The sequence below is a fragment of the Trichoderma asperellum genome, chromosome 2, assembly GCF_020647865.1.
Source record: "Trichoderma asperellum chromosome 2, complete sequence".
Lineage (NCBI taxonomy): Eukaryota > Fungi > Ascomycota > Sordariomycetes > Hypocreales > Hypocreaceae > Trichoderma > Trichoderma asperellum.
This window is the reverse complement of record NC_089416.1, coordinates 4,361,241-4,387,281: the sequence shown is the minus strand read 5'-3', so window position 1 is coordinate 4,387,281 and position 26,041 is coordinate 4,361,241. Positions and strand designations below refer to the sequence as shown.

The 26,041-nt window shown below is 51.4% G+C and overlaps 7 protein-coding genes across 7 annotated transcripts; 4 read left to right on the top strand and 3 right to left on the bottom strand.

The window, feature by feature from the left end:
- The first annotated feature begins 131 nt into the window (after positions 1-131).
- Positions 132-3,601, top strand: TrAFT101_003744 (uncharacterized protein). Its single transcript, XM_024909294.2, has 5 exons — positions 132-504; positions 574-1,293; positions 1,356-2,086; positions 2,139-2,668; positions 2,726-3,601. Exons 1-5 carry the CDS (start codon positions 319-321, stop codon positions 2,962-2,964), a joined length of 2,406 nt encoding a protein of 801 aa, XP_024766492.2. The 5' UTR covers positions 132-318; the 3' UTR covers positions 2,965-3,601.
- Positions 3,227-5,669, bottom strand: TrAFT101_003743 (uncharacterized protein). Its single transcript, XM_024909295.2, has 2 exons — positions 5,312-5,669; positions 3,227-5,226 (listed from the first exon to the last, which is right to left on the bottom strand). The coding sequence occupies exons 1-2, from the start codon at positions 5,538-5,540 to the stop codon at positions 3,587-3,589; spliced, it is 1,869 nt and encodes a 622-aa protein (XP_024766493.1). The 5' UTR covers positions 5,541-5,669; the 3' UTR covers positions 3,227-3,586.
- Positions 5,670-5,849: 180 nt separating this feature from the next.
- On the top strand, positions 5,850-9,019 carry TrAFT101_003742 (uncharacterized protein). The gene is made up of 5 exons (XM_024903118.2): positions 5,850-6,131; positions 6,236-7,453; positions 7,518-7,634; positions 7,696-8,451; positions 8,532-9,019. The coding sequence occupies exons 1-5, from the start codon at positions 5,988-5,990 to the stop codon at positions 8,658-8,660; spliced, it is 2,364 nt and encodes a 787-aa protein (XP_024766494.1). The 5' UTR covers positions 5,850-5,987; the 3' UTR covers positions 8,661-9,019.
- Positions 8,953-11,783, bottom strand: RLI1 (Fe-S cluster-binding ribosome biosynthesis protein). The gene is made up of 5 exons (XM_066126976.1): positions 11,565-11,783; positions 11,448-11,472; positions 10,945-11,359; positions 9,562-10,892; positions 8,953-9,490 (listed from the first exon to the last, which is right to left on the bottom strand). Exons 1-5 carry the CDS (start codon positions 11,582-11,584, stop codon positions 9,455-9,457), a joined length of 1,827 nt encoding a protein of 608 aa, XP_065983084.1. The 5' UTR covers positions 11,585-11,783; the 3' UTR covers positions 8,953-9,454.
- Positions 11,784-13,438: 1,655 nt separating this feature from the next.
- TrAFT101_003740 (uncharacterized protein) lies at positions 13,439-20,140 on the top strand. The gene is made up of 6 exons (XM_024905782.2): positions 13,439-13,607; positions 14,036-14,512; positions 14,584-14,610; positions 14,667-14,748; positions 14,818-19,072; positions 19,132-20,140. Exons 2-6 carry the CDS (start codon positions 14,063-14,065, stop codon positions 19,286-19,288), a joined length of 4,971 nt encoding a protein of 1,656 aa, XP_024766495.1. The 5' UTR covers positions 13,439-13,607; positions 14,036-14,062; the 3' UTR covers positions 19,289-20,140.
- A 308-nt stretch (positions 20,141-20,448) lies between these two features.
- On the top strand, positions 20,449-22,027 carry TrAFT101_003739 (uncharacterized protein). Its single transcript, XM_024907324.2, has one exon. It carries the CDS (start codon positions 20,583-20,585, stop codon positions 21,897-21,899), a length of 1,317 nt encoding a protein of 438 aa, XP_024766497.2. The 5' UTR covers positions 20,449-20,582; the 3' UTR covers positions 21,900-22,027.
- On the bottom strand, positions 21,853-26,033 carry TrAFT101_003738 (uncharacterized protein). Its single transcript, XM_024909296.2, has 2 exons — positions 25,815-26,033; positions 21,853-25,703 (listed from the first exon to the last, which is right to left on the bottom strand). The coding sequence occupies exons 1-2, from the start codon at positions 25,929-25,931 to the stop codon at positions 22,152-22,154; spliced, it is 3,669 nt and encodes a 1,222-aa protein (XP_024766498.1). The 5' UTR covers positions 25,932-26,033; the 3' UTR covers positions 21,853-22,151.
- Positions 26,034-26,041: the final 8 nt, after the last annotated feature.

Genomic DNA, 26,041 nt, shown 5'->3' with positions numbered 1-26,041 from the left:
GGCTGCGTCCTGTACTGAAGTACCTACCTAGGTACCATAGGGGGAAAAAAAAAAATAGTACAAAGAGTAAAGACCTTAGTCCAACGACGTCACAGCTTCGGCGGCCTGTGTTTAGCGAAAGAGCACGCGCAAACGCGCCTCGCACGGCCCCACCACTTCCCATTGAAGAAAGGGCAGAACAACATCCCTTCAATATGCTAGTCGTTGTTGAACTGTGTGAAGCTCCCTTTGCATTTTCCCTTTGAGTGTCGTTCCCTTATATGATTTGCCTTCCTCCTTCAATAATGCCAAGCTGTGACTGATTGCCAGCTCGTCTCCATGTCCTCGTCCACGCTGCTCGACGTCTATGAAGACGCGTCGCGTGCGCGGTCTGGCATCTTGACGCCCACTTCCGAAGGAAGCTTGAATCACCCGCATAGAGCTTCTTCGCCAGGCCGCGATGTGCACAAGTCGAGAGCGAAAGGCACCATGGAGCAGCTGCTCAAGCCGTCAATTGCGGTAAAGGTAAACTCTGGGAAAATAGGCCATAGCTAGTGAGAGAGCGCTGCTGATTCTTTACGTTCGTTGTGGTAGCCGCATCCGCCTAATTTGCATATCCCACCCCGCGTCTTACATCCGTTGATGCTTCTGCCGCGAGAGCACCTCCCGTTGGCATATATAGACTTTGCAGCTTCGAACGGCGACCTCCCACAGTCTCGGTTTTACGAATCGTACATCCATGTTCTTGATCTCGAGAGTCGCCTGGGCCCGGCACCCGTTGTGCTTATTGCGCGGAACGAATTGAGGGGCACGACTTATGCGCTTGAGCGACAGTCCAACGGGCTGTATGTAATTTGCAAGTTGGGGTCATGGGCAGACCTGGAAAGTTTGGCGCAGAAGGCCACAGCTGTTAGATATGAGCAGCTCTATCCGGTGAAGAGTGAGCGAGCTGAGCACCACGGGGTCGATGCACTTACGACCCCTCAACTGCATGTCGAGCAGAAGAAGAAGAGGGCCGCGATCGAAGCCATCCAGTCCCAGATGAGGAAACGCGTGAGATCGCAATCTGTATCGACTGTCGGACACGTAACAAAAGAAGAGCAGCCGCCGGAGCCCGAAGCCTTGGTGGTACAGCAGCCATCACCAGATATGAGTCTAGAGCAAGTCCCACTGCCAACGTCTGAAGAGAAGAATCACGGCGCCGCTCTCAGCCAGGTTGCGGCAATTGGTAGGGAACCCGAGCCGCAACAGTCAGCAGACGATATCTTTGAAGGCATCAGAACCCAATATTTTGATGCGCTGTACAAATCCATGGTATGTTACGTTAATACAGTATCGGGTTGCCTTGCTGTTACTCTTGCTCATGCTTGCCGCAGGGATCATTAGCGTACTTTGCCAAAGGACCATTGTCTAGAGCTCGGTCAACATTCCACTTGGACTTGGAGTCAAATCTGGATATGAATGACCTCATAGACTTCTTGAAAAGCCTCATTCTCACAACAGTTCAAATCGACAAAAAATATCGCGAGTCAATACCAGAAATCATCACCAAGCTTAAGGATCGAATTGAGAGCTCTGATGAAGGCCGCAAACGGAAACGCAAACCCAAAAGAATGAAGCTTGGTAAAAGTGGGCTGTATCCGCTTGAAGATGAGAGCGTTATGCGATGGTGGGCTGCAAACAAGCCGGAACCCAACGATGATGCTCCTATTACTCCGTCACAAGTCAAGTCTCTTGTTTCTATCTTGCGGACGAGAGAGACAAAGCTGCAAATGATTGTCATTATGGAGATTCTTGCTCTGGAACCCCTAAAGGCTACCGGCGACACTGGTGAGGTCAGCTTGCCCACTTTACCTGGAGCTGCTGATTCAGAAGACCTGCTGGAGAGCGCTTTACAACCTCCGCCCAAAAAAAGAAACAAGCATAATCTTCCGGTTCTGCTGGATGTCCACGCCGATCGCCTAACTATCTGGCAGTCTACTGCAAGCGATGAGCAGTTGCTACTTGAAGATAGCCCTTCTCTACAGACACCCCTGGACGGCAGCTTAGATAAGAAGGCGTCTTCTGAACCCCTCAGAGATTTCTGTGTTGATGTCATTATGCCCTTGTAGGTATTCCTCCCAGCTCTGAATAATCACTTGAGACTAACTCGCGTTCAGCTTTTCTGCACGCCTGCCTGACCTTTGTGACTCAATTAACCGAAAGCTTGGTGGTCCTGTGATCATAGCCCCTTCCAAAACCAGATCTGTGAAAAAGCCTTTGAGTACACGCGATCAGAAACCTGGTGCTGCGGCAAAACGACCTCAACCCCTAAACTCTCGGAGGACTTTGCAGCGAGCACTTTCCACTGAGCAGCAGCATCGAAGAAGTATTTCAAGAGGTCCTAGCAACGCCATTGCGCTTTTAAGGTCGGCCACCTCTACGACTCTCCCGAGTATCAAGAGAGAAAGCTTAGATCCATCTGGACCAATGTCGCTGCTCTCTACTGAGTCGCAGAGGAGGGCACAGTCTCTGTCACGAAGTAGCAGCATGAACAACCTGTTTGATGCTAGAGCCAATAAAAAGGCGGAGGTTGATGCTGAACTCAGGGAGGCTATTTCAGCTCTGAGGAAGCCTAATCGGGAGGTTGTGAGCAAAGCAATGGCTGAGGCAGATGAGCGTAGAACATCTGCCAGTCTTGCCGCTAAAAGTATTGTTTCTCCACCCTAAAAACTTTTTGTAGATGAAATACTAACAAGTTCTCAAGAACCGAAAAAGGCGGCTTCAAGGAGCGCTCTAGCTTCAACCATTCAAGTCAAAGCTACACCAGCAAATAACCGGTTCAAGAACATGATGCCTGTCAAGCCTGAGAGTCAAAAGGCCACAGAGAGCTTTGATGAATTAATCCCCCGTCGAGCGTGGGACCCTTTGTTCCTTCCACAGGCAAGCGACCTGTTCTCCGGGAACTGTACAATCGCAGCCCTTCTCCTGTGGCGGATGCCATAAACGATACCCCGATAAAGACCTCGGCCAAGCCTAGCTTCATACGCCGGCCGTTGAATGAGCCGTCAGCGTATCCTCCTTCCTCTCCGGTGGCACAAAGAAAAGCGGCATCTGAAGATCTTGTTATTACGGACAGTGTGGGTAAGCCTCCGAGAAGCAGATATGACGCTCCTGAAATTATGGAGACACCAATCAAGAAAACTACACAACAGCGGATTGATTTATATGCTACTCCTGAAGGAAAGGCGCAGGAGTCAAAGAAGAAGAGCGCGTCTATTTTTGAGAGACTTGGGTGGGATGATGACTTTGATGACTTATGAGATGGTAAATTTTGATACATTCTGGCAAGCGAAGTTGCATTACAGGCATAGTATTATTATATCCGGAGGATTATTACCGTTTCTTTCTTTCTTTTTTTGGTTTGAAGAGGAAAAAACAAAGGATGCGTGAGCGTGGGGTCAATGGCGTTTAAGCATGATGTTTCATCTGAGGTACAGTTGCATGAAAAGAAAAATGTTTTATACAAATGCGGATCAACGTCTTTGTGCATATTATTATGAGAAGCAGAAAATAGAGTAGATGTTAAAAAAAAAAAATTCAACACATATGAGCTGCTATCTAAAGTTCAAGCAGCCGCTGCTATTGGTTCTACTATCATGGTTGGTAAATCTCTAATATCGACGTGTTCCTGTGACCCTAAGTCGACGACCCGAATGGCCTCTAGCCCAACAATACCCTCCCGCAACGCCAAAAACTGCAGCTCTGTGACATGGCAGGCGCCCGGTGCCACGGGACCAACTCGCGTATCGGCGCTGAGGCAGATGAGCTCCGTTGACTCGACCACGGCGCTCTTCTGTAGCGCGTGGAGCACGTTCTCGTCCAGGACTGCGTCTGCGATTTCCTTCTCCCCGCGGCGTCGACCGCTGCTTGACAGGGGGCGGATTGGCCGGACTTCGTTGCGTCGCCGCTTGGGAACTGCAACCAGGGCGAGCTTGCGCGGTGGGCGGTTAGCGCCTCTTTCGGAGGAGGTGCGGTTGACGACGTAGACAGTCCAGGAGAAGATGTCGCCAGGGTGGACTGGGTGGGAAGGCGCGGTGAAAGACATGGTGATGCCGAGGTCGGGCACGACGGCTTCGGTGCGGTTGGTGGACGCTTCCAGCGAGGGGAGGGCGTCTGGACGGATCGCGGAGGGGGACTTTAGGTGATTGATGGCCTGGGCGACGCTGCCGATGGAGAGCTGTGTGGGCCGGTGGGAGCGCTGGATGCCGGACTCGGAGGCCGTGCCGAAGCTGGGATTGACGGGGAGGGAGAAGTCGATGGCGGTGGTCCAGCTCATGCTGAGGCTTGGGGTGCAGATGCCAGGGACAACGTGGACGGCGGCCGAGATGGAGATTTCGAGGTTTGCCGAGGTGTCTCTGGGGATGTTGGCCTCAGTCTGCTTGGGTTTGATGTGGTAGAGGAACGTGATGTGGTCATGCGAGACGCAGCTGAGCGGGAGGCTGAGGCCGGCTGCATCGTTTAGGTTCTCGACGGTGCCGCTGGGGGTCGAGAGCCTGATGTTGTTGAGGAGCGCCTCGCAGTTGAAGTGGGAGGTGAAGTCGATCTCCAGGAGGGCGACGATGGTTGGGCTCAGGGGGATCGTGCTGGGGCGGGAGAAGCGTATCCTGGTGTGTAGCACTGGGAAGATCCTGATGCTCAGCTGCGGCAGCGTGCGGAGGCGGGTCATGAAGTCCTGCTGCCGCGTGACGGGGGCTACTCTTGATACCCGCAACGCTGATAGGCGCGGCTTGACGCCGTTGAGAGCAGAGTCGCTGCTGAAAGACTCGAGGAGGTTGAGGCCGGATGGCATCCCGCTGGTGAGATAGCCGACATCTGGGGCGATCGGCTCCGTCCAGAGATCTGGATCGAGGCTTGCGGATGCAGAGAAGACGACAGAGGGGCTATGAAGACGCATCCGCGGCCTCAGGAGAAGCACGGGCATTTTCCACATGGCATATACATGCCGCGGCGGCTCTTCTTCCTCTTCCTCTTCCTCTTCAGCACCACTCTCGTATTTGATCTCCTCCTCAATTATGAAAGGGTTCTTTGTCTCCTGCAGCCTCCCGCTGAAGATGCTCTCCGAGGCACTGGGCGACTCGCGGCCGGGCAGACTACTGTTGGCCACTTGTGCTTCCAGAGATATGCTTATCCTGCTGAGATGGTAGTCGAGCTCTTTCCTCGGAAGCCATGGTGTCTTGAGGACAAGCAAGACGTCAACGGTCTCGTCTTAACGTGAGATACTCTTCCATGTTAGTGATGTTCGACATTCGTACTATGGGCGGTGAGATCCGTGAGCCTGGCCCTTCCTTACCGAAGAATAACGTATCTCTTTGCTCAATCAATTCATGTATCGGCTTCGAGCCATCAAAGCCCTCGAGGGCATTTTCTAGGTTTATGTTTGTCTCGGATGGGACGAGATACGTGAGGTAAGAGTTGTTGATGAGCTCCGTTGCCGCATTGGTGGTGTTTATGGATAGCTGGAGGGGTGTCGGCAGCCCAGGGGTTGTGGCGGGACTTGGTACAGTAATGCGAATGGACATGACGGATTAGAGAGCAAAAGGTGAAAAAATACTTGTTTTCATAGATCTCATCAGAATGTGAACCATTTCCTCCTCTTCCCATAAATTATAAAAGCTAATAGCAATACAATGCCCGCCAGTATGTCTCCATCCGGCTCAGGCTCACTTGAGCTCCAACGTGGAGAGAGAGGCTGGATAAGCTATTACAGGGGCTGAGGCGCACCCCGATTTTGCAGAGTCCGGTTAGTTGCATAACGATCTCCCCGACGCTGGTCCGTGCACCGCAGCAAAGGTGCGTGTCTCGCGCAATTGCTGCGTCGCTACAAAATTTAGCACCGAACCAGAGTCAGGCTTCCTGTCGACGCCAGACCAGCCATCGCAATCGCTCGCGCATATTGAGACACGGCCAAGACCTGATCGCGAGCATCTTCTATAAGGCCTTAAAGCACTACATCTGGCGCCGGCAAAATGAGCAGCTTTGCGCCGCCCTTCCCGCAGCCGGCCTCGGCCTGGCAAGAACACAAGACGCCTGAGGGTCGAGCATATTACTACAATAACGTTACCAAGGTGACGCAATGGACCAAGCCAGAAGAGATGATGAGTCTGGCAGAGGTGAGTCTTCTTCTTCTTTACGTCTCTTCCCCTCTACGATTCTTTGGCGTCATCCATCTCGTCACCTTCTTGCTCTTGTCTAACGTGTTTGTTTCGTTTCGCAGCGCGCTCTCCAGTCTCAGCCATGGAAAGAGTATACCGCAGAGGGTGGCCGGAAGTATTGGTACAATACCGAGACACAGCAGAGCTCTTGGGAGATGCCTGAAGCATACAAGAAAGCTCTGGGTTCGACTGGTGGGCCGAGCAATCCCGTTCCCCAGACTCCATATTCGCAAGGTGGCGGTTATCCAGCTACAGGACATGAATACTCTCGCGATTCCCGCGATTCTCGTGATACTCGCGATTCCCGCGAACCGTACCCCGAATCTCGTCAAATATCATATGGAAACGACTCCAAGGCGCAGCCGGCCTTCGTCCCCGCCACGAATGATCCGGAATATTCCTCTCAAGAAGAAGCCGAGGCAGCATTCGTCAAGCTGCTGAAACGAAGCGGCGTCCAGTCAGATTGGAATTGGGAACAAACAATTCGTGTCATCGCCAAAGATCCGCAGTTTCGTGCAATTAGGGATCCAAAAGAGAGAAAAGAAGCTTTCGAGAAGTACTGCCAGGACATGATCCTCCAAGACAAAGAGCGTGCCAAAGAGAGGCTGACCAAGTTGCGTGCTGACTTCGAAACGATGCTGAAGCGGCACCCTGAAATCACCCACTACACCCGATGGAAAACCGCTAGACCCATGATCGAAGGGGAGACCATTTTCCGGTCCACCAACGATGAGGACGAGCGCCGACAGCTCTTTGAGGAGTATATCATCGGACTGAAGAAGACTCACAAGGAACAGCAGGCTAGCCAAAAGAAGAGTGCCATGGATGGCCTGATCGAATTGCTTCCTAAGCTCAACCTCGAGGCTTACACTCGCTGGGCGGATGCCAGGGAGATCATTTCCTCCACCCCAACTCTCCAAGAAAATGAAAAGTATCAAACCCTCAGTCAATTTGACATCTTGACCGCTTTCCAAAACCATATGAAAGGTTTGGAACGAGCCTTTATTGAGAATAAACAAGAGGAGAAGAGTCGTAAATTCCGCCAAGAGCGCACGGCGAGAGATGCTTTCAAGTCCCTGCTGGATTCTCTCCGCAAAGATGGCAAGATCAACGCTGGTACTAAGTGGAGCCAGATTGTTCCTCTTATTGAAAATGACGAACGCTACCTCAACATGGTTGGCCAGGCCGGATCTACTCCCCAAGAACTCTTTTGGGATGTGGTAGAAGAGGAAGAGCGATCCCTCCGTGGCCCTAAGAATGATGTGCTTGATGTCCTTGAAGTAAGACTCCCCGATCCAGTAAACCCCTTGCACTGCTTCAGAAGGCTGACCTGCTGGACATTAGGATAAGCGGTTTGATCTCACCCCAACAAGTGATCTTGAGGAGTTCCTATCCATCATGAAAGATGATCACCGTACAGCTAACATTGATCGTGATATTCTCAAACTCATTTTCGATCGCGTAAGTTATATGCTTCCACATGACTTTCTGTTTCGGCATGCTAACATTCTTCCCCAACCAGCTGCGCGAGAAGCGTGCCTCGAAGCGTGAAGATGATAGACAGCCCGACCGGCAGCAGCGCCGGGCTATTGATGATCTTCGTGCGTACATTAAGCGTCTAGAGCCGCCAGTCGCACTGAGCGATACATATGACAAGGTACGACCTAGACTACTGAAATCAGAAGAATTCCAGGCCGTCATTTCCGAAGAGTTCCGGCGAAGTGCCTTTGAGAAACATCTCCGCAGGTTACGCGAGAAAGATGACGCCGATCGTGCCTATCGACGCCACGACCGGGCTTCCGTCGAAAGAGACGTCTCGAGACGTGAAAGAGATCGATCTCGCGGCGATCGTTCACATCGCGGCGGCGGGCGTGGTGGCCGGCGCAGCCGCAGCCCAGAACCCGATGCATATGAGGCAGATAGGCGAAAGGCGATTGCTGAACGCGAGCGAAACCATCGCAAGTCGACCATGGCAGAGAACCTTTTGACAACTGACCGTAGTCGCCTATCGCCTCCGCCATCACGCCGCGAGCGCGATCGTGAACGTGACCGAGAACGTGACCTGGACCGTCCGCCTCGCTCTAGGCGCGATGATGATGCGTTTTATGACCGCGAGCGCAGAGACAGGGAAGACGAGAGAGAACGGCTCTATCGCCGTCGTGCTGATCGAGGTTCGTATGACGAACTCCCCTATGGAGATGAACGCCCAGCAGCCCCTCGGCGTCGTCGTCAGGAAGAGGAAGACGACTACGCTCGTCGGGATTCCAGGGATTCAAAGGTTCGTAAACTATTATAAACCCCCATTGAGCATTCAAATTGTCCCTAGTACATGTTTTTTTTTTCTCACACATTGCACAGAGACTCAGAAGAGATCGTTCACGTGAGCGCACCCCCCCTCGTGATGGACGTCACCGCAACAGGACCCCAGAACCAGAGCCAGCCAAGGACGTTCGAAGCGGCAGCGAAGAAGGCGAGATTGAAGAGTAACCGAGTCGGTCACTACTTCATTGCCCCCCTTTAATTATTTTTTTGTTGCTTTACTGTCTGGCTAGTAATTCCTTGCGCACATATCCCCGGATTTTGCCAGCTTCTCTACACAATTCCCACAATGTAACAACATCATGTAGCTTCACACAGATGATCAGATCTGGAACATCGTAGTCAGGGCAGACCTTTTACGAGAATCGCTCCATCTATTGATCCATATAGCTGTCTGTTATTAATTCATGGAATATCAACTTTAAACTAAAGCTCTTTTACCTCGTCTTTCTTTATGCGTGGCGGTTTGTATCTCAAAGGCAATACCTCTAGTGCAGCTTTTTTTTTTAAAAAAAAAAAATTATGTCAATTTTGTAAACGATCCAATTCAATTTCTTTTATTCTGTAACTACAGGCATGTAACTGTTAAATAAATAAAATGTTTCCCGCGAGGTAGGAAACTGACGGCAGTCACCACGCTTGATCCATTGTCCCTCTATCTGCGGATTCGCTCCGGGTCAGCAGCATTATTGTGATGAATAGTTGTTCAAAATCAATATTGCCACAAAACACCGCTTTCAATTTTACTACATTTCCGCAGGACCAGACAACAGGGGGTAGACTGCCGTCGCCATTGTTACTCATCTGGGTCGTCATCCTCGCTGACGCCGTCTGTTCGTAGCCCAGATTCATGATCACTCCCACCTCCGCAAATTACGAACGAAGTAGAAACATGGATACTACAAACATCTGGAGATGCATCATGGCAATCAGGTCTGTAGTTCTGATCATGATTGCCCTTTTCAAGCACTTTCATCGGGCTTCTCCTCCAAGAAGAACTGTAAAGAAAAGGAGGTATTAGTATTCGATAGTCAAAATTCAGAACGAAACAAAGAGTGATGTTACTTACGTAGTTACCGCCCAATTTCTGTTCCTGATCCAGCTGTGAGCCGTACTTGTTGATACGGGGACGGTAGTTGGTTGGGTCACGACGGAATGTGACATCCAGGTTCTTCAAGAAGGTGTTGCAGCCAGTGAGAAGCGACTCAGGCTTGTTAGCGTGGGCATCAATACCGGGCTGGCCGTCAAAGACAATGACACGATCGGCAAGATAGGTGGCCATGGTGAAATCGTGCTCAACAACGAAGGCAGTCTTTTTGGAGTGCATGATGAAACGCTTAATGACTCGAGAGGCAACAATACGCTGCTCAGAGTCAAGGTAGGCAGAGGGCTCGTCAAGGAGGTAAATATCCGCAGGCATACCAAGGGCAAGAATAATGGCAACACGCTGCAATTCACCACCGGACAGGTTCTTAACTTCCTGATCAATGAAGTCATCGAGCTTAAGGGGCTTGACGACGTCAGTCTGGAACTGAGGAGACAGGAAAGCCTGCTTAATCTTCTTGAAGAACAGCTGGCGAACAGTACCCTCGAACTTGGGGGTAATGGTCTGGGGCTTCATGCTGATTCTCATGTCTGGGACAGAGCTCTTGCTGTCTGGCTTAATAGCACCAGCGAGGAGACGGCAGAAAGTGGTCTTGCCGGTTCCATTCTCTCCCATCATGACAATAATTTCAGAGTCGGTGAACTCTCCAGCATCAACACGAAGTCTGAAGTTGCCAAGGGTCTTCTCAATCTTGGGGTAGGCAAAGGCACGCGATCTGTCAATGGCGAAGTCGTCGGCAGCTTCAGCAAGGCGGAAAGTAAGAGACTCTTCACGGAATCGCAAGTTCTCGGTGGGAATGTGACCGTCCAAGAAAATGTTGATACCTTCACGAACAGAGTAAGGCATAGTGACAACACCATAGATGGCGGGCTTTCCGTAGAGAACGCAGACGTAATCGGAGAGATAGTCGAGAGTAGACAAATCGTGCTCGACGACGATGACGTAGTCATCGTCGCGGACAAGCGAGCGAATCATCTTGGCGGCGCTCAGACGCTGCTTGACATCGAGATAAGAAGAAGGCTCGTCAAACATGTAGACATCGGCCTTCTGGACGCAAACCGTGCCGATGGCAAAACGCTGAAGTTCACCACCAGAGAGCAGAGTGATGTCTCGGTCCATGATGTGGTTCAGCTCCAGAACCCTGGTCACTTCCTCGGTGTTTCCAAGGGTGGCACGGCTCTCGATAAGGTGGCGAACGCTCTTCTCCGGGCCACGGACAGCCTTGGGAATTTGATCGACATACTGGGGCTTGACAACAGCCTTAAGATCATCCTCCAGGAGCTTAGTGAAGTAGTCTATGTTTGCGTTAAACAAGTAATCTTGTTAGACTGTAGAATTGTCACTCACTCTGCAGCTCAGAGCCACGGAAGTGCTTAATCACATCCTCCCAGTCGGGAGGGTTGTCGTGGCGGCCCAAGTTGGGCTTAAGCTTTCCGCTGAGAATCTTCAGCGCGGTACTTTTGCCGATACCGTTGGTTCCGACCAGACCGAGAACCTGGCCAGGTCGGGGCATAGGCAGACGGTGGAGCTTGAAGCTGTTGGGGCCATAGCGGTGGGTGACCTGGCTCTCGAGGTTGGTGGGCAGGTTGATGATGGTGATGGCGTCGAAGGGGCACTTCTTGGGGCAGATACCGCAACCAATACACAGCGACTCGGAGATGAAGGCGAGGCGAGATTCGGGAGTGACCTCAATGCAAAGTTTTCCACTGCGAACCACAGGGCAGGACTTCTTGCACTCCTGACGACACTTGCGAGGACGACACTGTTTGGAGGGGCCTGGGTCAGCAAAATCGAGCGATGGCGGGGTGGTTCGCGGGGTGGCAGAATTTGGACAGAGAGAGAGCACGAACTTTGTCAGTGTTGACAATGGCGATACTGTATCAAAATTGTTAGCAGTAATTCCTCTATATCCATGTGTCACGAGCTTGTATAGTTCAGCCCGTCTACATCGTCTCGTCGACACGTACCGAGTGAGCTTGTCCGACATGGCGACGACTGCTGGCAATCAACCGGTCCGTCTAGGGTAGCGATGGATTGGACGTGGACGCTGCGACCTAGTTGCGGCTGCTGAACAGGATCTGCAACGCGGCGATGCAGATGAGCTGGATCGCGAGGGGTGCAAGGTAAAAAGAAAAATCAGAAGTGGACGGGGTGGGCAAGTTTTAGCTCTTCGCGGCGAAAAGGACAGACCAGGCGTGGTCATCAATTTTTCTCGCCCTGTGAATCGCCAGCATGGCGGGGCAGGGCAACTGCAGCGGGCAGCTAGACGGGCTGTTAAGCACCTGAGCTGAGCAGATGTACTGGCGCCGCAAATTTGGCGGGCAGAGAGACCTCGTTATGCTGGCGCCGCTAACTGGGCTCTCCAAAGCAGCTCTGTTATAGTTGGGTACCAGTTTGGCTTACACATTACAGTGGGCACTGTAGAGGGAAGAATACTGTCTTAGCTGCCTCTAGTAGGTACGTGCTTGAATAAGCTACCTGGTAGCAATAATAAATTCTTGTTTTGAGACCTTCACGTTTGTCCTGTCCATGAGTGGCTAAGCTTTGAGAAAGACTGCATATGGCCATCAAGAGCGAGTGTTTACATCTCTGATTGTACCACATAAATTCCTTGAGAGTCGCCTTTTGTGTGAGTAGTATTAAAGGTAGCTGGAAACTATAGGCACTTTTAGTATGTGTGGCTGATGGCTCTCTAAGTTGACTCCGAGCCAGAGTCCCAGTATAAACTATATAGAAGATAAAAGCAAAGTATGAGTGAAGGTATGATTCTAAGATACCATCTGCATTACACTTGGTCTCAACAGGTCGAATCGTATAGTTTACTTCGCAACTCAATTGCCAATTTATAGGCTTACGGTGATGAGAAGTCGGGCAGCGGAGGCTCCAATAACCACCTTAGCCAACAATTCACTACCTATCTATGACCGAAGTCGAGATGTATACCAGTGTTGCCGACATAGAACTAGACCACCTTATAGCCAGGTGTCTACTAGCACTACATAGCAGCTGCGTGCTTGGGGAGATTAAATATCTGGATGGATTGTAGAATTGAGGAGGTACGTACTGTTTAGAACCGAGTTAAATGACTCTCGAGATGATTCCTTGCCAATACATGTATCAAATGAATTGAATTCAAACTTCCTTGTCTCTAAACTTTACAGGATTATAACTTTCAGGGCAACATTGAGGTTGTCAATGCTATCAGCATCGTTACAAGTAATTCATTTCGATAGTATTCAGCTATTCAGCCCCAAAAAGCACAGGGTTATTCCGTGGCGCTATATAGAAACTCTAAGTATCGTGATTTGGCTGACTTAGCAATCGCTCTGGGACGATAGTGTTTTCCTTCCACCGTGGAAAAGGTAAATCAAGAGGCTAATATTTCAATATATACCTAGGTATGTAGCTATTTAAAATTAAAACGACTTTAGAGCCAAGGAGAATATTATAGTTCCATTTTGAAGTTAAAATATCTTACGGTGGAGAAAGGACATGTGCTGGATAGCAATTTGTTTTGTTTCTCTCAAGAAATCCGAATAAACAAGAACCAAAATCTTTTTTTATCCCATACTATCCTCATGCTCTATTTTCTGGTGCTCAACCAACAGAATAATCGCCGTTTCTGATCCTCCATCACCAGAATAATCGCCCAATATCAACAATAACCATTGCCAACAATCGACACTTGCCATTTTTCTGAGGTTCCAGCGAACCACGTGACCTCAGTGGCCCTCTTCAGCGGTCAGGCCAGCAGTCAGCAGAGCGCCATCCCACCCCAACAGGGTAAGGCTTGGGTACAAACACGCCGGCCGAGCCTTCGGCCCTCCGCCCCGTTGCCTCCAATTCTTTCCTGCCTCTCTCCACCAGCGCATTTTTGTGACCTCCGGCCGTTGCCTTCACACCTCAACCCTCGTCGCCCATCCGCCACCGGAACATCGCCAGACTCTTCCGAACGAGCCTGGGGGTTGTCGACATTCTTTCTGGTGCTGCGGACCATTCATTGATGACTGGTAAGTCGCTGTCGTCTCCTTTGCACTCGCTGTTACTGCCTGCAACCCTGTTGCCTTGCGTCTGCCCGCCGATCCAGCCACGAGACGACCTGAACGCGTCGATATACCGACTCTCTGGAGCCCGGGTTGGAGGCAGATGTGTTTTATTTCGATGGATTTGGCCGCTGCCGGTGATGCCGATGCATCCAGAGCCCCCAGATGGGCCTCCGGGCGGTGGTTAAGCATGCAATTGCTTGTGCCAATACCCTTCAGCCTTGCGAGCACTTACACACGTGGGATGCTATAAATTCGCCTTGCTTCATGATTCCAAGGCAATATTGGATCTATAGCTGGTGATTGAGTGTCGCCAGACTGTTCTCTCACCGCCTGTTCGCTCAGGAGGACGCGTAATCCGGGATTTATGGTGCTAACTGCCGTCGTTTCTTCAGAAGTCCAGCTTCGCGGATATCATCGTCATGTCCTCTCCCAGCGAAGGGGACCCCTCTAATGGGAATTTGTCGCCGGACGACTCTATGACTTTCTCAGCCGCCGCCGACCAACAAGAGAACGAAAGCGACATCTCCGAGGGCCTGGATGCCCCCAACAGTCCCCTCGAACACCCTTCTCCCTCCGAGCCCGAAGCCTCAAACGATGAGGCTATGAACCACGCAGATGTCGACCACCACATGTCAGAAAGCGAAGAATCAAGCGTAGCTGACGCGTCGGAAGATGGCGACTTTGATATGCAAGCCACCTCGCCTTCCCAGCATGGTAATGACGACGAAGACGATCACGAAGACGAAGAAGACGACGCCACAGCCGGTCGAGCCAGCTCGTCAGACTCGGCTCGAGCACCCAAGCGCAAAGCTCCTGTCGAAGATGAATACATCAAGGCAAATCCAGAACTTTACGGCCTTCGGAGAAGTGTATGACCCTATTTCGCTCATCTATTCTATGCTCTTAATTTATTTGGTGGTGACTGACCTCGTTGTGATAGTCTCGACCTCGAGAGCAGCGTAAAATTGTATGTCACATGCTCCTACTCTATTGTCTTGTCGCATTACATACTGACTTGTCTAGGTCGAATCGGAATCAGAATCTGACGTTGCGCCAACAAGTCGCCGACAGAATAAACGTCGCCGGGTTGGAAGCTCTCTCACATGTTAGTCTTCATGCCCATCTAAGCCCCTGTATACTTCCAAGAGCTGTTAACTAACCGTACCTATCGCAGCCTCAAAAAGGGGAACACCCGTTTTGCCACCATCCACAAACGATTCCGACTCGGACTCTGATACATATGGCGGAGCTCGCGCAAAAAGTCAGCTGAAAAAAGCTAGATTACAGCGAGAGATGCAGCCTGCCTTGGCCCTTGCCGAGAAGCGGTGGTCAAGTCGGCGCGCGGCGCAGCAAGTGCAGCAAGGCGCATACGAAGAGAGCGATTTTGAAGAGGAGGACGAGGAAGACGCGGAACTTGCTGCGTCATACTACGTTGCGGACTATGTCGACGACTCGCCTTACGTCGAAAAAGTGGTCAAACATAGGCTCCGAGATGGACACGAGCTGGCCTACGATTCGACCCGCAACGACTTTGAATACTTTATTAAGTGGCAGGGAAAGTCACACCTGCATGACACATGGGAGTCTCTGGATGCTCTCCGCAACACCCGCGGTTTTCGCAAGGTTGAAAACTACTTTAGAAAATTTGTTGACCAAGAGCTTGATATTCGATTTGGAGACGATGTTCCCCCAGAGACAAAAGAGCAGTTCTTCCTTGATCGTGAGCGAGACGAGGAAGCACTTGAAGATTACACAAAAGTTGAGCGTGTCGTTGCCGTTCGAGACGGAGAAGATGGTGACGAATATTATGTCAAATGGAAGGGGCTCACCTACGAAGAATGCACTTGGGAGTCTGCATCGGAAATCAGTCCTTTGTTCCAGGACAAGATTGACCAGTTCCTTGATCGATCCTCAAGATCCTGGCTGTCTGACCGAAAAGAGACGAATCCAGACACCCGATCCAAGATGACCAAGCTGGAGAAACAGCCCGAGTTTATTGTTGGTGGTGAGCTTCGTGAATTCCAGCTCAAGGGACTTAACTTTCTGTGCCTGAACTGGACTCGCAGCAACAACGTTATTCTTGCCGATGAAATGGGTCTGGGTAAGACGGTGCAGACAGTCTCGTTCCTCAGCTGGCTGCGCAATGCTAGACGCCAGGAAGGGCCATCCCTTGTCGTTGCTCCGCTTAGCGTTATCCCTGCTTGGTGCGACACATTTAACAACTGGTCACCAGACATCAACTACGTGGTTTACCTCGGACCAGAGGATGCCCGAAGCATCATCCGAGAGAACGAGCTCCTTGTGGGAGGCAATCCAAAGAAGCCAAAGTTCAACGTCCTGGTTACTTCTTACGAATTTATTCTGCAAGACTGGCAATTCCTTCAATCCATCAAGTGGCAGGTTTTGGCTGTCGACGAGGCGCACCGTCTCAAGAATAGCGAGTCTCAGTTATATCAGCGCCTAGTGAGCTTCGGCATACCTTGCAAAGTTCTCATTACTGGAACACCCATCCAGAATAACCTAGCGGAGCTTTCTGCCCTTCTTGACTTTTTAAATCCCGGAAAAGTCAGCATCGATGAGGACTTGGATTCACTTTCCGCAGCTGATGCCCAAGAGAAGCTACAAGAGTTGCATCGCTCCATTGCCCCCTATATCCTGCGACGTACAAAGGAAACAGTTGAATCTGATCTGCCGCCCAAGACGGAGAAGATTATCCGAGTTGAGCTGTCAGATGTACAGCTAGACTATTACAAGAACATCCTCACGAGAAACTACTCAGCACTATGCGATGCCACCAATGGTCACAAGAATTCTCTTTTGAACATCATGATGGAGCTGAAGAAGGTCAGCAACCATCCGTACATGTTTCCCGGGGCTGAAGAGAGAGTTTTGGCTGGCAGCGTGCGGCGCGAGGACCAAATCAAAGGATTGATTGCTAGCAGCGGCAAAATGATGTTGCTCGACCAACTCCTGTCCAAGTTGAAAAAGGACGGACACAGAGTTTTGATCTTTAGCCAGATGGTCAAAATGCTAGACATTCTAGGCGACTACCTGTCTCTAAGAGGCTACAAGTTCCAGAGACTTGATGGTACCATTGCAGCCGGCCCGCGACGCATGGCAATCAACCACTTCAATGCAGAGGATAGCGAGGACTTCTGTTTCTTGCTTTCCACTCGTGCGGGCGGTCTTGGCATCAATTTGATGACTGCAGATACTGTCATCATTTTCGACTCTGATTGGAACCCTCAAGCAGATTTGCAAGCCATGGCCCGAGCTCATCGCATTGGACAGAAACGACCAGTCAATATTTACCGTCTCGTTTCCAAAGAGACAGTTGAGGAAGAAGTTTTGGAGCGTGCGCGCAACAAGCTTCTCCTAGAGTATCTGACCATACAGGCTGGCGTTACCGATGATGGCAAAGCCAAGTTCAAGGAAGAGCTTAACAAGAAGGGTCTCAAGATTGATGGCCCTTCTACGTCTGAAGATATTCAAATGGTTCTGAAGATGCGCTCATCCAAAATGTTTGAACAGAGCGGTAACCAAGAGCGACTGGAGCAGCTCGATATTGATTCTATCCTCGAAAATGCTGAAGTCACCAAGACCAAGGTCGATGACAAGATCAACCTAAGCAGCGGTGGCATTGACTGGGATAACTTTATGCAGATCACTGATGTTAAAGTAGATGACATCAACCTTGACTGGGATCAGATCATTCCGGCAGATAAACTCGCCGAGATTAAGGCTGAAGAGGAAAAGAAGCAGCATGAAGATTATCTTGCTAAGATTGCGGCCGAGAGCGCACCTCGAAGGGCAACCATCAAGAGTCGTAACAAAGAAACAGACCGTGCCGACCGCCTTAAGAAACGCCAGAGAGAACAACAACAAGAAGAGGAAGAACAGCGCGCCTTGATGAGAGACCCCAAGCGCCCGCTGAATGACAAAGAACAGCGAAATTTGATCAAGGCCTACTTTCGATTCGGTTCTATGGAACATCGCAGCGTCGACATCATTCAGGAAGCCAAGCTTGAAGAGAGAGATCCTGACTTTGTCAAGTCGGTTCTCGACGATTTTATCAAGGCTGCCCAGCAGGCTGTAGATGACAACAGCGCTAAACTTGCTGAAGAAGAGAAGAAGATTGGCAAGATGCTGACAAAGAAGGACAAGAAGGCAGTTCTGATTGACTTTGGCGAGCTGAAGAAGGTCAATGCTGAGACAGCAATTGAGCGGCCCAAGCAGTTGCAACTTCTTCGCCAAGTGATTCGCGGCCACACAGATTGGAAAACCTTTAGGGTGCCCGACGCCACCAAGGCCGCTAACTATAGCTGCCCCTGGGGAGCGAAGGAGGATGCCATGCTTCTTGTTGGTATTGACAAGCACGGATTTGGCGCATGGGCTCAAATCCGTGACGATTCCGACTTGGAAATGCAGGAGAAGCTTTTCTTGGAAGAACACCGAGTGGGCAAGAAGGAGGAAAGATCAAAAGGTAACGACAAGCTCAAGGCCCCTGGCGCGGTGCATCTGGTACGCCGATCTGAATACCTTCTTTCTGTATTACAATCAAAACACTCGAATGATCGATTGGCCCAGAAGGCTGTGGAGAATCACCACCGCAACAACAAGAAGCTGCATTCGGTTAACGGCCATCGCACTAGCAATTCTTCAGCTGCTACCACAAGCATCAAACGACAGCGTGAGAGGGATCACGGTTCATCTGAGCAGCGACCTCGCAACTCTGGAGAGGATGGTGGGCTGGCCAGACCCGATTTCAAACGGAAGTACCCATCTCACGAAGACAGTCGCAGCCCCAAGCAGCGCCGCTCTGATGATCCTCGTCGGTCAAGTAAGCTTGGGGATGAACATCGCGATAGAATAGAGAAGCGACGGTCCCGTGATGATGATGATCGCCGCCATGATAGATACCGACGCGATGACTATCGTCGTGACGACTATCGCCGGGACGACAGGCGTGATGACTACCGTCGGGATGACCGTCGCGACGACCGCCGTGATCGCGACAGGGAACGTGATCGTGACCACCACCGTGATCGAGACCGCGAACACCACCGTGATCGGGATCGAGACCACCATCACGACCGGGATCGCGACCACAATCGCTCTGACCGGGATCGCGACCATAAAGCCCGGCCTGTGGATGAGCGTAGAGAGAAGGCACTCCGAAGGCTGGATGAGCTAAGGCGCATCGGCGATGATAAAGACCAAAGGGCCATGGACAATGATGCGATGATTTGGTTCCTTCTGAAGCCAGTGAGACAGAACTTTGAGAGAATTCTCTCAACAACTAAAGACAACGTCAAGTCGAGCAAGGAGCGCGCGAACATATTCAAAGTCGAACTGGTAGCAATAGGATCATTCCTTGATGATAAGCTGCCAGCAACTGCAGCAGATGATCGCCTTAAAAACAACTTTTGGTAAGTAGCAAGAGACACAGACCAAGCATCATGTTTTATTAGTTAACAATGTGTGATAGGGATTTCTTGGCAGCTCTCTGGCCGGTCGATGATACCAGTAAGAGGGTCACAGGTGACCGATTGAGCACCATGTATCGTACGCTTCATTCTCGCAACGTGGCGGAGGGTTCTAAATCTAGTGCTGCGAATGTTAATGGTACAAATGCTGCCCATTGATTGGCAGAGGCAGCAGCTGCGGCTAAAGAAGGGGAAAAAAGAACGAAAAAAAAAAAAAAAAGAAAAAAAAAAAGAAAAATCTGGGGTTGGCCTCTAGATTTGTGTGCGACAAGTTTATAAAAAGAGCTTGACATTTATTTGCATCGTCTGGCGTTTGGTAATAATAGGTGGCATTATGGTTTTAGTCACAAAGACTTTGCTCCAACAACATACCCGGATTTGCATGGAAAAAAAGAGAAAGCAAGACGACACGCGTTGAGGAGTTTGTTTTATACCGGCCGGCCGGCTCTCCGACGACCTCGATGTCTGTCTCGGGTCCGCTGCTCGCTGAGCTGATTTTCACAAGGCTGAATTGTTTGACTTGGTGTGACGAGTGGATTATTCTTGTCTTTTCTTCTTCTTTTCCCCTCCCTATTTTCCTCTATGGCTTTTATCTTTTCTTTTTTCTTCCAATATTTGAATTGTGTTTTTATTCTACTGTCGACGATATGGATTTTGCTCATTCGTCAGATGAAAGTACATGCTGTACCAAACATTTCCGGATACAGGAATGGGGAGAGGGCGGAGATTCTGGGGTTTTAACGAGTGTAATATGAGCGGCTATATGTCTTCTTTCTCTTCTCATCGTCTTCTATTTTCTCAGCGCCCCCTTTTTTCTAGGGGAATTTGATTTGCCCCCTATTTTTTTCTTCTTATCCCCCCTTATCTTGTTCTACAGGTAGTTAATTAGAGTAGTAAGTTGGAACAAGTTTGATGGATAAGGGCATTTAGTTTGGACCTTTAGCCAAGGCACACACAACAAAAAAGGGCCTCGAGGCAGAGAGATAGATGAATAAAGTATCTGTGAATAAGCCTTCTTGTTGCTGATTCTTTTTAATTGTCGTGGTGTATCTTTTACTTTATTCAGTTGCTGCATGCAGGTGATTAGGCACGAATGTAGGAGTGAATTTGAAAAAGAAAACAAGAAAAAAAATTAAATTGATGGCGATGAGGCGAGCATGTATGAGTCCATCTCGGTGTGGCTCCGTATAAGTGGATGAGCCACGATAGTGGTGGTGTGGTGACACTACATGAGACTACCACCACTTTGTGCCTAAAAATGGCATTTTGTCGATCCCATTGTTTTCTTATCTTTTTTTTTTCTCGTTTCTTACTCTTTTTCCTTGCTTTCTTCTTCTTCTCTTCTGGGCAAGGGGCTGGATATTCTCTTCTCTTCGGAAATATTTACGTTAAATCACTCATTCTGCATAGAGCGATCGTTTGATTTATTTTACTTCATTTCGTTCCATATTGCATGTCATCTTGGCTTGCTTTGCTTTGGCTGTGCTCTGCTTTGCATTACATATCACGACTCATCTGCCATCCCCATATAAAACCCGCTGCCTCTGTTCATCTATCTGCCTATAGATACTACTACATAACCCCATATATCAGATTATACATACACACATCCATCCATCATCCGCCCGCCATGGATCAGCACTCGCTCCCCTTCACCAGATACATCGCCGAGCTCGCCGTGCTCCGCGCCGCCGTCCTCACCAAGCGATTCATGACCCGCGTGTCCGGCATCGCAAAGGACGACGCCTCGCCCGTCACCCTCGCCGACTTTGGCGCCCAGGCGCTCATCATGGCGGCCCTGCACGGCTTCTTCCCCCACGACGGCTTCGTCGGCGAGGAGGACGCCGCGGTGCTGCGGGCCAACGACAAGCTGCGGACGACGGTGTTCAAGCTGGCCAACGCCGTGAGCAGGGACTTCCGCGAGGTCGAGTGGCGCAGCGCCAACGCGCACTCGGTGGATGCCACGCTGCCGGCGCTGGAGTCGGAGGAGCAGCTGCTGGAGCTGCTGGACCTCGCCGGCCGGGGGGCGACGGCGCCGAGGGGCCGGTTCTGGGTCATGGATCCGCTGGACGGCACGGCGGCGTTCCTCAGGGGCCAGCAGTACGCGGTGTCGCTGGCGCTGGTCGAGGACGGCCGCGAGGTGCTGGGCGTGGTGTGCTATCCGAACCTGAGCCTCGAGTACGGCGGCGTTGTGTCCGAGATTGCCACGGACCGGCTGGGCCACGGCATCATGCTGTCTGCGATCCGCGGCGAGGGCGCCGAGTACCGGCGGCTGCCCCTGGACTACAGCCTCGGGCTGGGGGAGATTCTCGGCCGCTTCACGGTGCCGGCCAAGTACGAGGACCTGCGGCTCGTCGACAGCACGGCCAGCAAGTCCAACCGCCTCGATCTCGTGGAGGGGGTTGCGAGGCAGCTTGGCGCGGTGCCGTTCCCGGGCATCGACATCTACTCGTCGCATGCGCGGTATGCGGCCATGATGATTGGCGAAGGGGAGGGGAGCCACGTCATGATTCGGATCCCCGTGGGGAGAAAGGGCGATCCTTCAAAATCGTACATCTGGGACCATGCGGGCTCGCAGCTGGTGTACACGGAGAGAGGCGGCAAGATTACGGATTTGGAGGGCAAGGATATCGACTTTGGCGCTGGCAAGACGCTGGCGGCGAATTGGGGGATTGTTGCTGCGCCCGAGGTTGTCCACGAGAGGATATTGAGGCTGGTCCAGGAATGGATTGCCAGGGACGTCGAAATGAATGATGTTTATGATCCGTGAGCAATGAAGGCTGTTTAGGGGATGTTGGAAATGAAATATATGAATAAACGAATGATGACCTGGTTGCTATTCAGAAATGCTGTCCATCTTTCCATACTGATTACAATAACTATTATCTATGCCGTCGTCATTCTTCTAATGCTAACTTTGGAAACCGAGAAAATTTTCAAATCAACATGCCATCTATATATACATGCACCCACTTTGTATATCCATCCTATTATATTGTACTAAAAATTCGTCAGGCCGCACTCACATCAAGCTGCTTCGGCCTCCAATCTCCATACTCCCCTGTCCATCCTTCATCTGCCCACTGCGGCCCACCACAAACTCGTGATAGATCTTCTGCAGCCTCGCCTTTTCCTGCGTGCCGATACTCGCCCGCGTGCTGCCAAGGGCCTTGACGAGGTGAGCTCGTCCGACCACCACCTCTCTCTGGTCAGCCGACTCTTTGCCTTGGCCGTCATCATCGTTGTTGGCGCCGGGGCCTTTACGAGCTTCCTTGGCCTTTCGTCGCGCGAGCTTGATCTGATCCAGCTTAGACATGATGGCTGCGTTTTCTATCAGCGCAGCAGATCTGCTCTTGGCTGCCTGAGGGGCTGATGCCTCCTCATCAGTTCCGTAGCGGAACTGCGTAAAGCTCGTGGCTGATGAAGCGCCCTTGCCGCCCTTCCCTTTCTGGGTTGTCGACGTTGGGTTGTTCATGTCTCCAAGCACGTCATGAATGGCCTCGAGCTGGGCGTTAGACACCAGTGCTTGAAGATCGGCACCGGAATATCCCTCTGTTTGCTGAGCAATAGCCGTCAATGCCTCGTCTGACTCGGTCAGCTCGGGCGAGAGCCTGACTTTCTGCAACATGGCTTTGATGATGTCCACGCGGTCTTCCAGCGTCGGCATACCGCAGAGCAGCGACTTGTCAAGACGACCGGGACGCAGCAAAGCCGGATCGATAAGGTCAGGCCGAGATGTAGCTGCCAGGACGTACACTCCGGATAGACCCTCGGCACCGTCCATCTGTGTGAGCAGCTGGTTCACCACACGATCAGTTACGCCAGTAGAATCATGGCCACGCTTGGGCGCAATGGAATCAAATTCGTCAAAGAATAAGACACAAGGCTTAGCAGCCGATGCTCGATCGAAGAGATCTCGCACGCTCTTTTCAGAGGCACCGATATATTTGTTCAAAATCTCGGGTCCCTTGACGCTAATGAAGTTGAGGCCGCATTCTCCCGCAACGGCGCTGGCTAGGAGTGTCTTGCCGCAGCCGGGAAACCCATATAAGAGCAGACCAGATCGAAGTCGCAGAGGGCACTGAGAAAAGATGGGGGCGTATTTTGTGGGATACTGCAGGGTCTCTAGGAGAACTTGTCGCGTCTCCATTAGGCCTCCAATGGACTTGAAAGTCGTGGTCGAGCTCTGCAGAGACACGTTGCGTAACGAAGCCGGGGTAAAGCCCTTGATGGCCTTGTCGAAATCCTGACGGCCGAGATGGACTGCTCCGATGGTGTCTTCAGGGGCCACGCTGATGGATCGGATGATGGCCTCGTTTCTTGCTCTAGAGATGAGGACCGTCAAATCTCCTGGCAGATAGCCGTCAGTCAAACCGGCAATGTCGAGGAAATCCAGATTAGCGTCTAGTATGAAACCACCAGTCTTGTCTGCTGCGCCATCGTCTCGTCTGTTGGTGGAATCGTGCCCATGAAGCCAGTCACTGGCCTCTTCCGAATTCTCTGTGCCATTAGCCGTCGTTGGCCGACTGCCGTCATTCGATTGAGCCGGAGCATCGCCCTGAGCTACGGCGTTCTGTTTGACAATAGCTTCCATGATTTTTCGCCTTCCATCTTTATCAGGAGCCTTCAGCTCGATAATCTCGCGGACGACGTGACCACTGACGACAACGCTGTTGAGAGTGTCCTTGCCTTCTGCTGTTGCCAGCAGCACGACGCCGCTGTCCTTGGTGCAATATTGTCGTACCACAGATCGGATTGTTTCGCTGACTTGACGGCTTCGTCCATTGTCGTTTCCTACTTGGAGTTCCGTCTCCACCGGGCTGAGCTTATCCAGATCATCAAGGACGACAACGGCTTTGCCGCCCAACCTTGCGCCCCAGCTAGCCAGCATGAATATTCGATTGAGGGTTTCCTTGATAGTGGATATTCTCGCTTCGTCGGTTACTAGTTTGCGGCACGAGAAGTAGATTGTATAGAATAGAGTCTCTTCGCGAAGTCGCATAGCGAGATATCTGGCTACCGACGTCTTTCCAGCGCCTTTGGTTCCGGTAAGCAAGACAGAGGACATGTGAGCAAGATGCGATTGTAGATTTGCGAGCAACGAGTCGATGCCGACGAGCAATGCATCGTGAGACGGCTGGAGTTCGAATATGTCGGTCTCGGAAATCCAAGGGGGTCGCGGTACTGGTTGCTGGAAGTCGATTGGGATTTTGGGATCCACGCCAGCTAACCATAGGGCCGCGTTCTTGTTCTGCTCTTGGGATGTAGTATCTGAGCTGTACTCAAACTTGATCACTCCCCCTTCCCATCCTTGTGGAGCCTCTAGACCGTCGTATACGTCAACAACAATGCCGTCGGTGATCGGACCCTGCAGGAGCCCCTCAGATCCCTTTGATCCCGAATAAATGTGCCTAAACCTCTTGGTGGACTCTTCTTTCTCGGCCTTCGTTTCGATTCCGAATCGCAGGCCTTCGCCAACTTTTGAGCCTGCTGCGAAGGGAAAGACCTTGATTTGTGTGACTGCTCCACGGGCGAGAGGCTGAGGGGCGGCCTGAATCTTGACAACGCCTCCAACAATGCCTGTGCACCCGAGCGCAGCACATAGCGGTGCTGACAACGCTGCAGCTTGGCCATTAGGCGGGTCATCCCAAGGCTTCAATTTTGCGACGATTTTGGAGGATGCATTGCTGGTGATCGCGCCAGACCCGTCTTCTGGTTGTGGCTTTTGTAGTCCCGCAGGCTTCAGGACATCCACTACAACGTAATTGACGCCCCTGAAATCGTTGTTCAGGAGATTGTCGCGATCCACCCAGACGCAGAGATCAGGCTCTACCAGACCCTCGTCGAACCACTCATTGCACATGGCCCTATCTATGGCACGGAGCAGCAAAGATGGCTTCTTTTCCTCTCTGGCGCTTCGTCTTCGAATAGTGCTGGCGCCGCTTCGTTTGGACTTGGATGTGCTTGCGACACTTCGGTGATCGCCGCCGTTTTGCGTAGCTTTTGCTCTTGTTTTCGGCGCAACAATAACTTCCGCGTTGGGAGACAGCTTCACAAAGGCCACGTCAGCTGCGGGCGCGGGATCGAGAGTCATAATCTTGATAGAAGCCGTAGAAGTTGGTGATAAATGGAGAGTCAATGGGTGAGGCGGCACGGGCGCGCCGCCGGTAGGGACATATGCTGGGTTGGGGAGCGCTCGTATCTGTGATTGTAGATTAAGCTCGAGGAATGTTGCGTGTAGTTCGATGATTTCCCAGTCTTCAGGCGTCAGGGGCTCGATGTTGATGGTGTGTGCCATCGGAGGGTCGACGTGAACGGTGGCCATGACCTTCTCGCCATCCGGTAGGCCGAGAGTATTCGCAAACGTCGCGTCGATCTCGACTAATTGGATCTCCTGATCCCGCGTTGAGCTCCGCGAGTTGGCCAGCCCGTCTCTCCCTACTATCTGGGTAGCTTTCCTCTTGCTCGGCATTCCCGTCCACCCAACAAACACGGATTGCTCCTTGGGCGCCCCAGCAGCTTGCGCGCTGGGAGATGGCCGGTAGGAGAGTTCGACGATGACATTCTGGGCGGGCTACAAGGGGAACAAGACAGTTAGCTGCACAGCGCCAATCGATGCTGAGGAGATAGTGTTGGACGAAGAGGACAAAGAGAAGGGCGGCGCTCTCTCCGATCAGTGACCTACCGTGTTTACGCTGACCAGCAAGTTTACCAATGAAGTGGGCAGGTTGACAAGACAGTTCTTGAGATGCACAAGCGACAGCTCGGCAGCAGTAGACTGCGCATTCCTTCTGGGAGCCATGGTTGAGGAATTGGGGAGAATTCCGTCCTGTCAGGTCAGGGGAAAGACCATGAACAGTCGCTGTCGCAAAAAGGGCACCGATTCGGCTGCTAGCTGGAAGCAATTCCGCG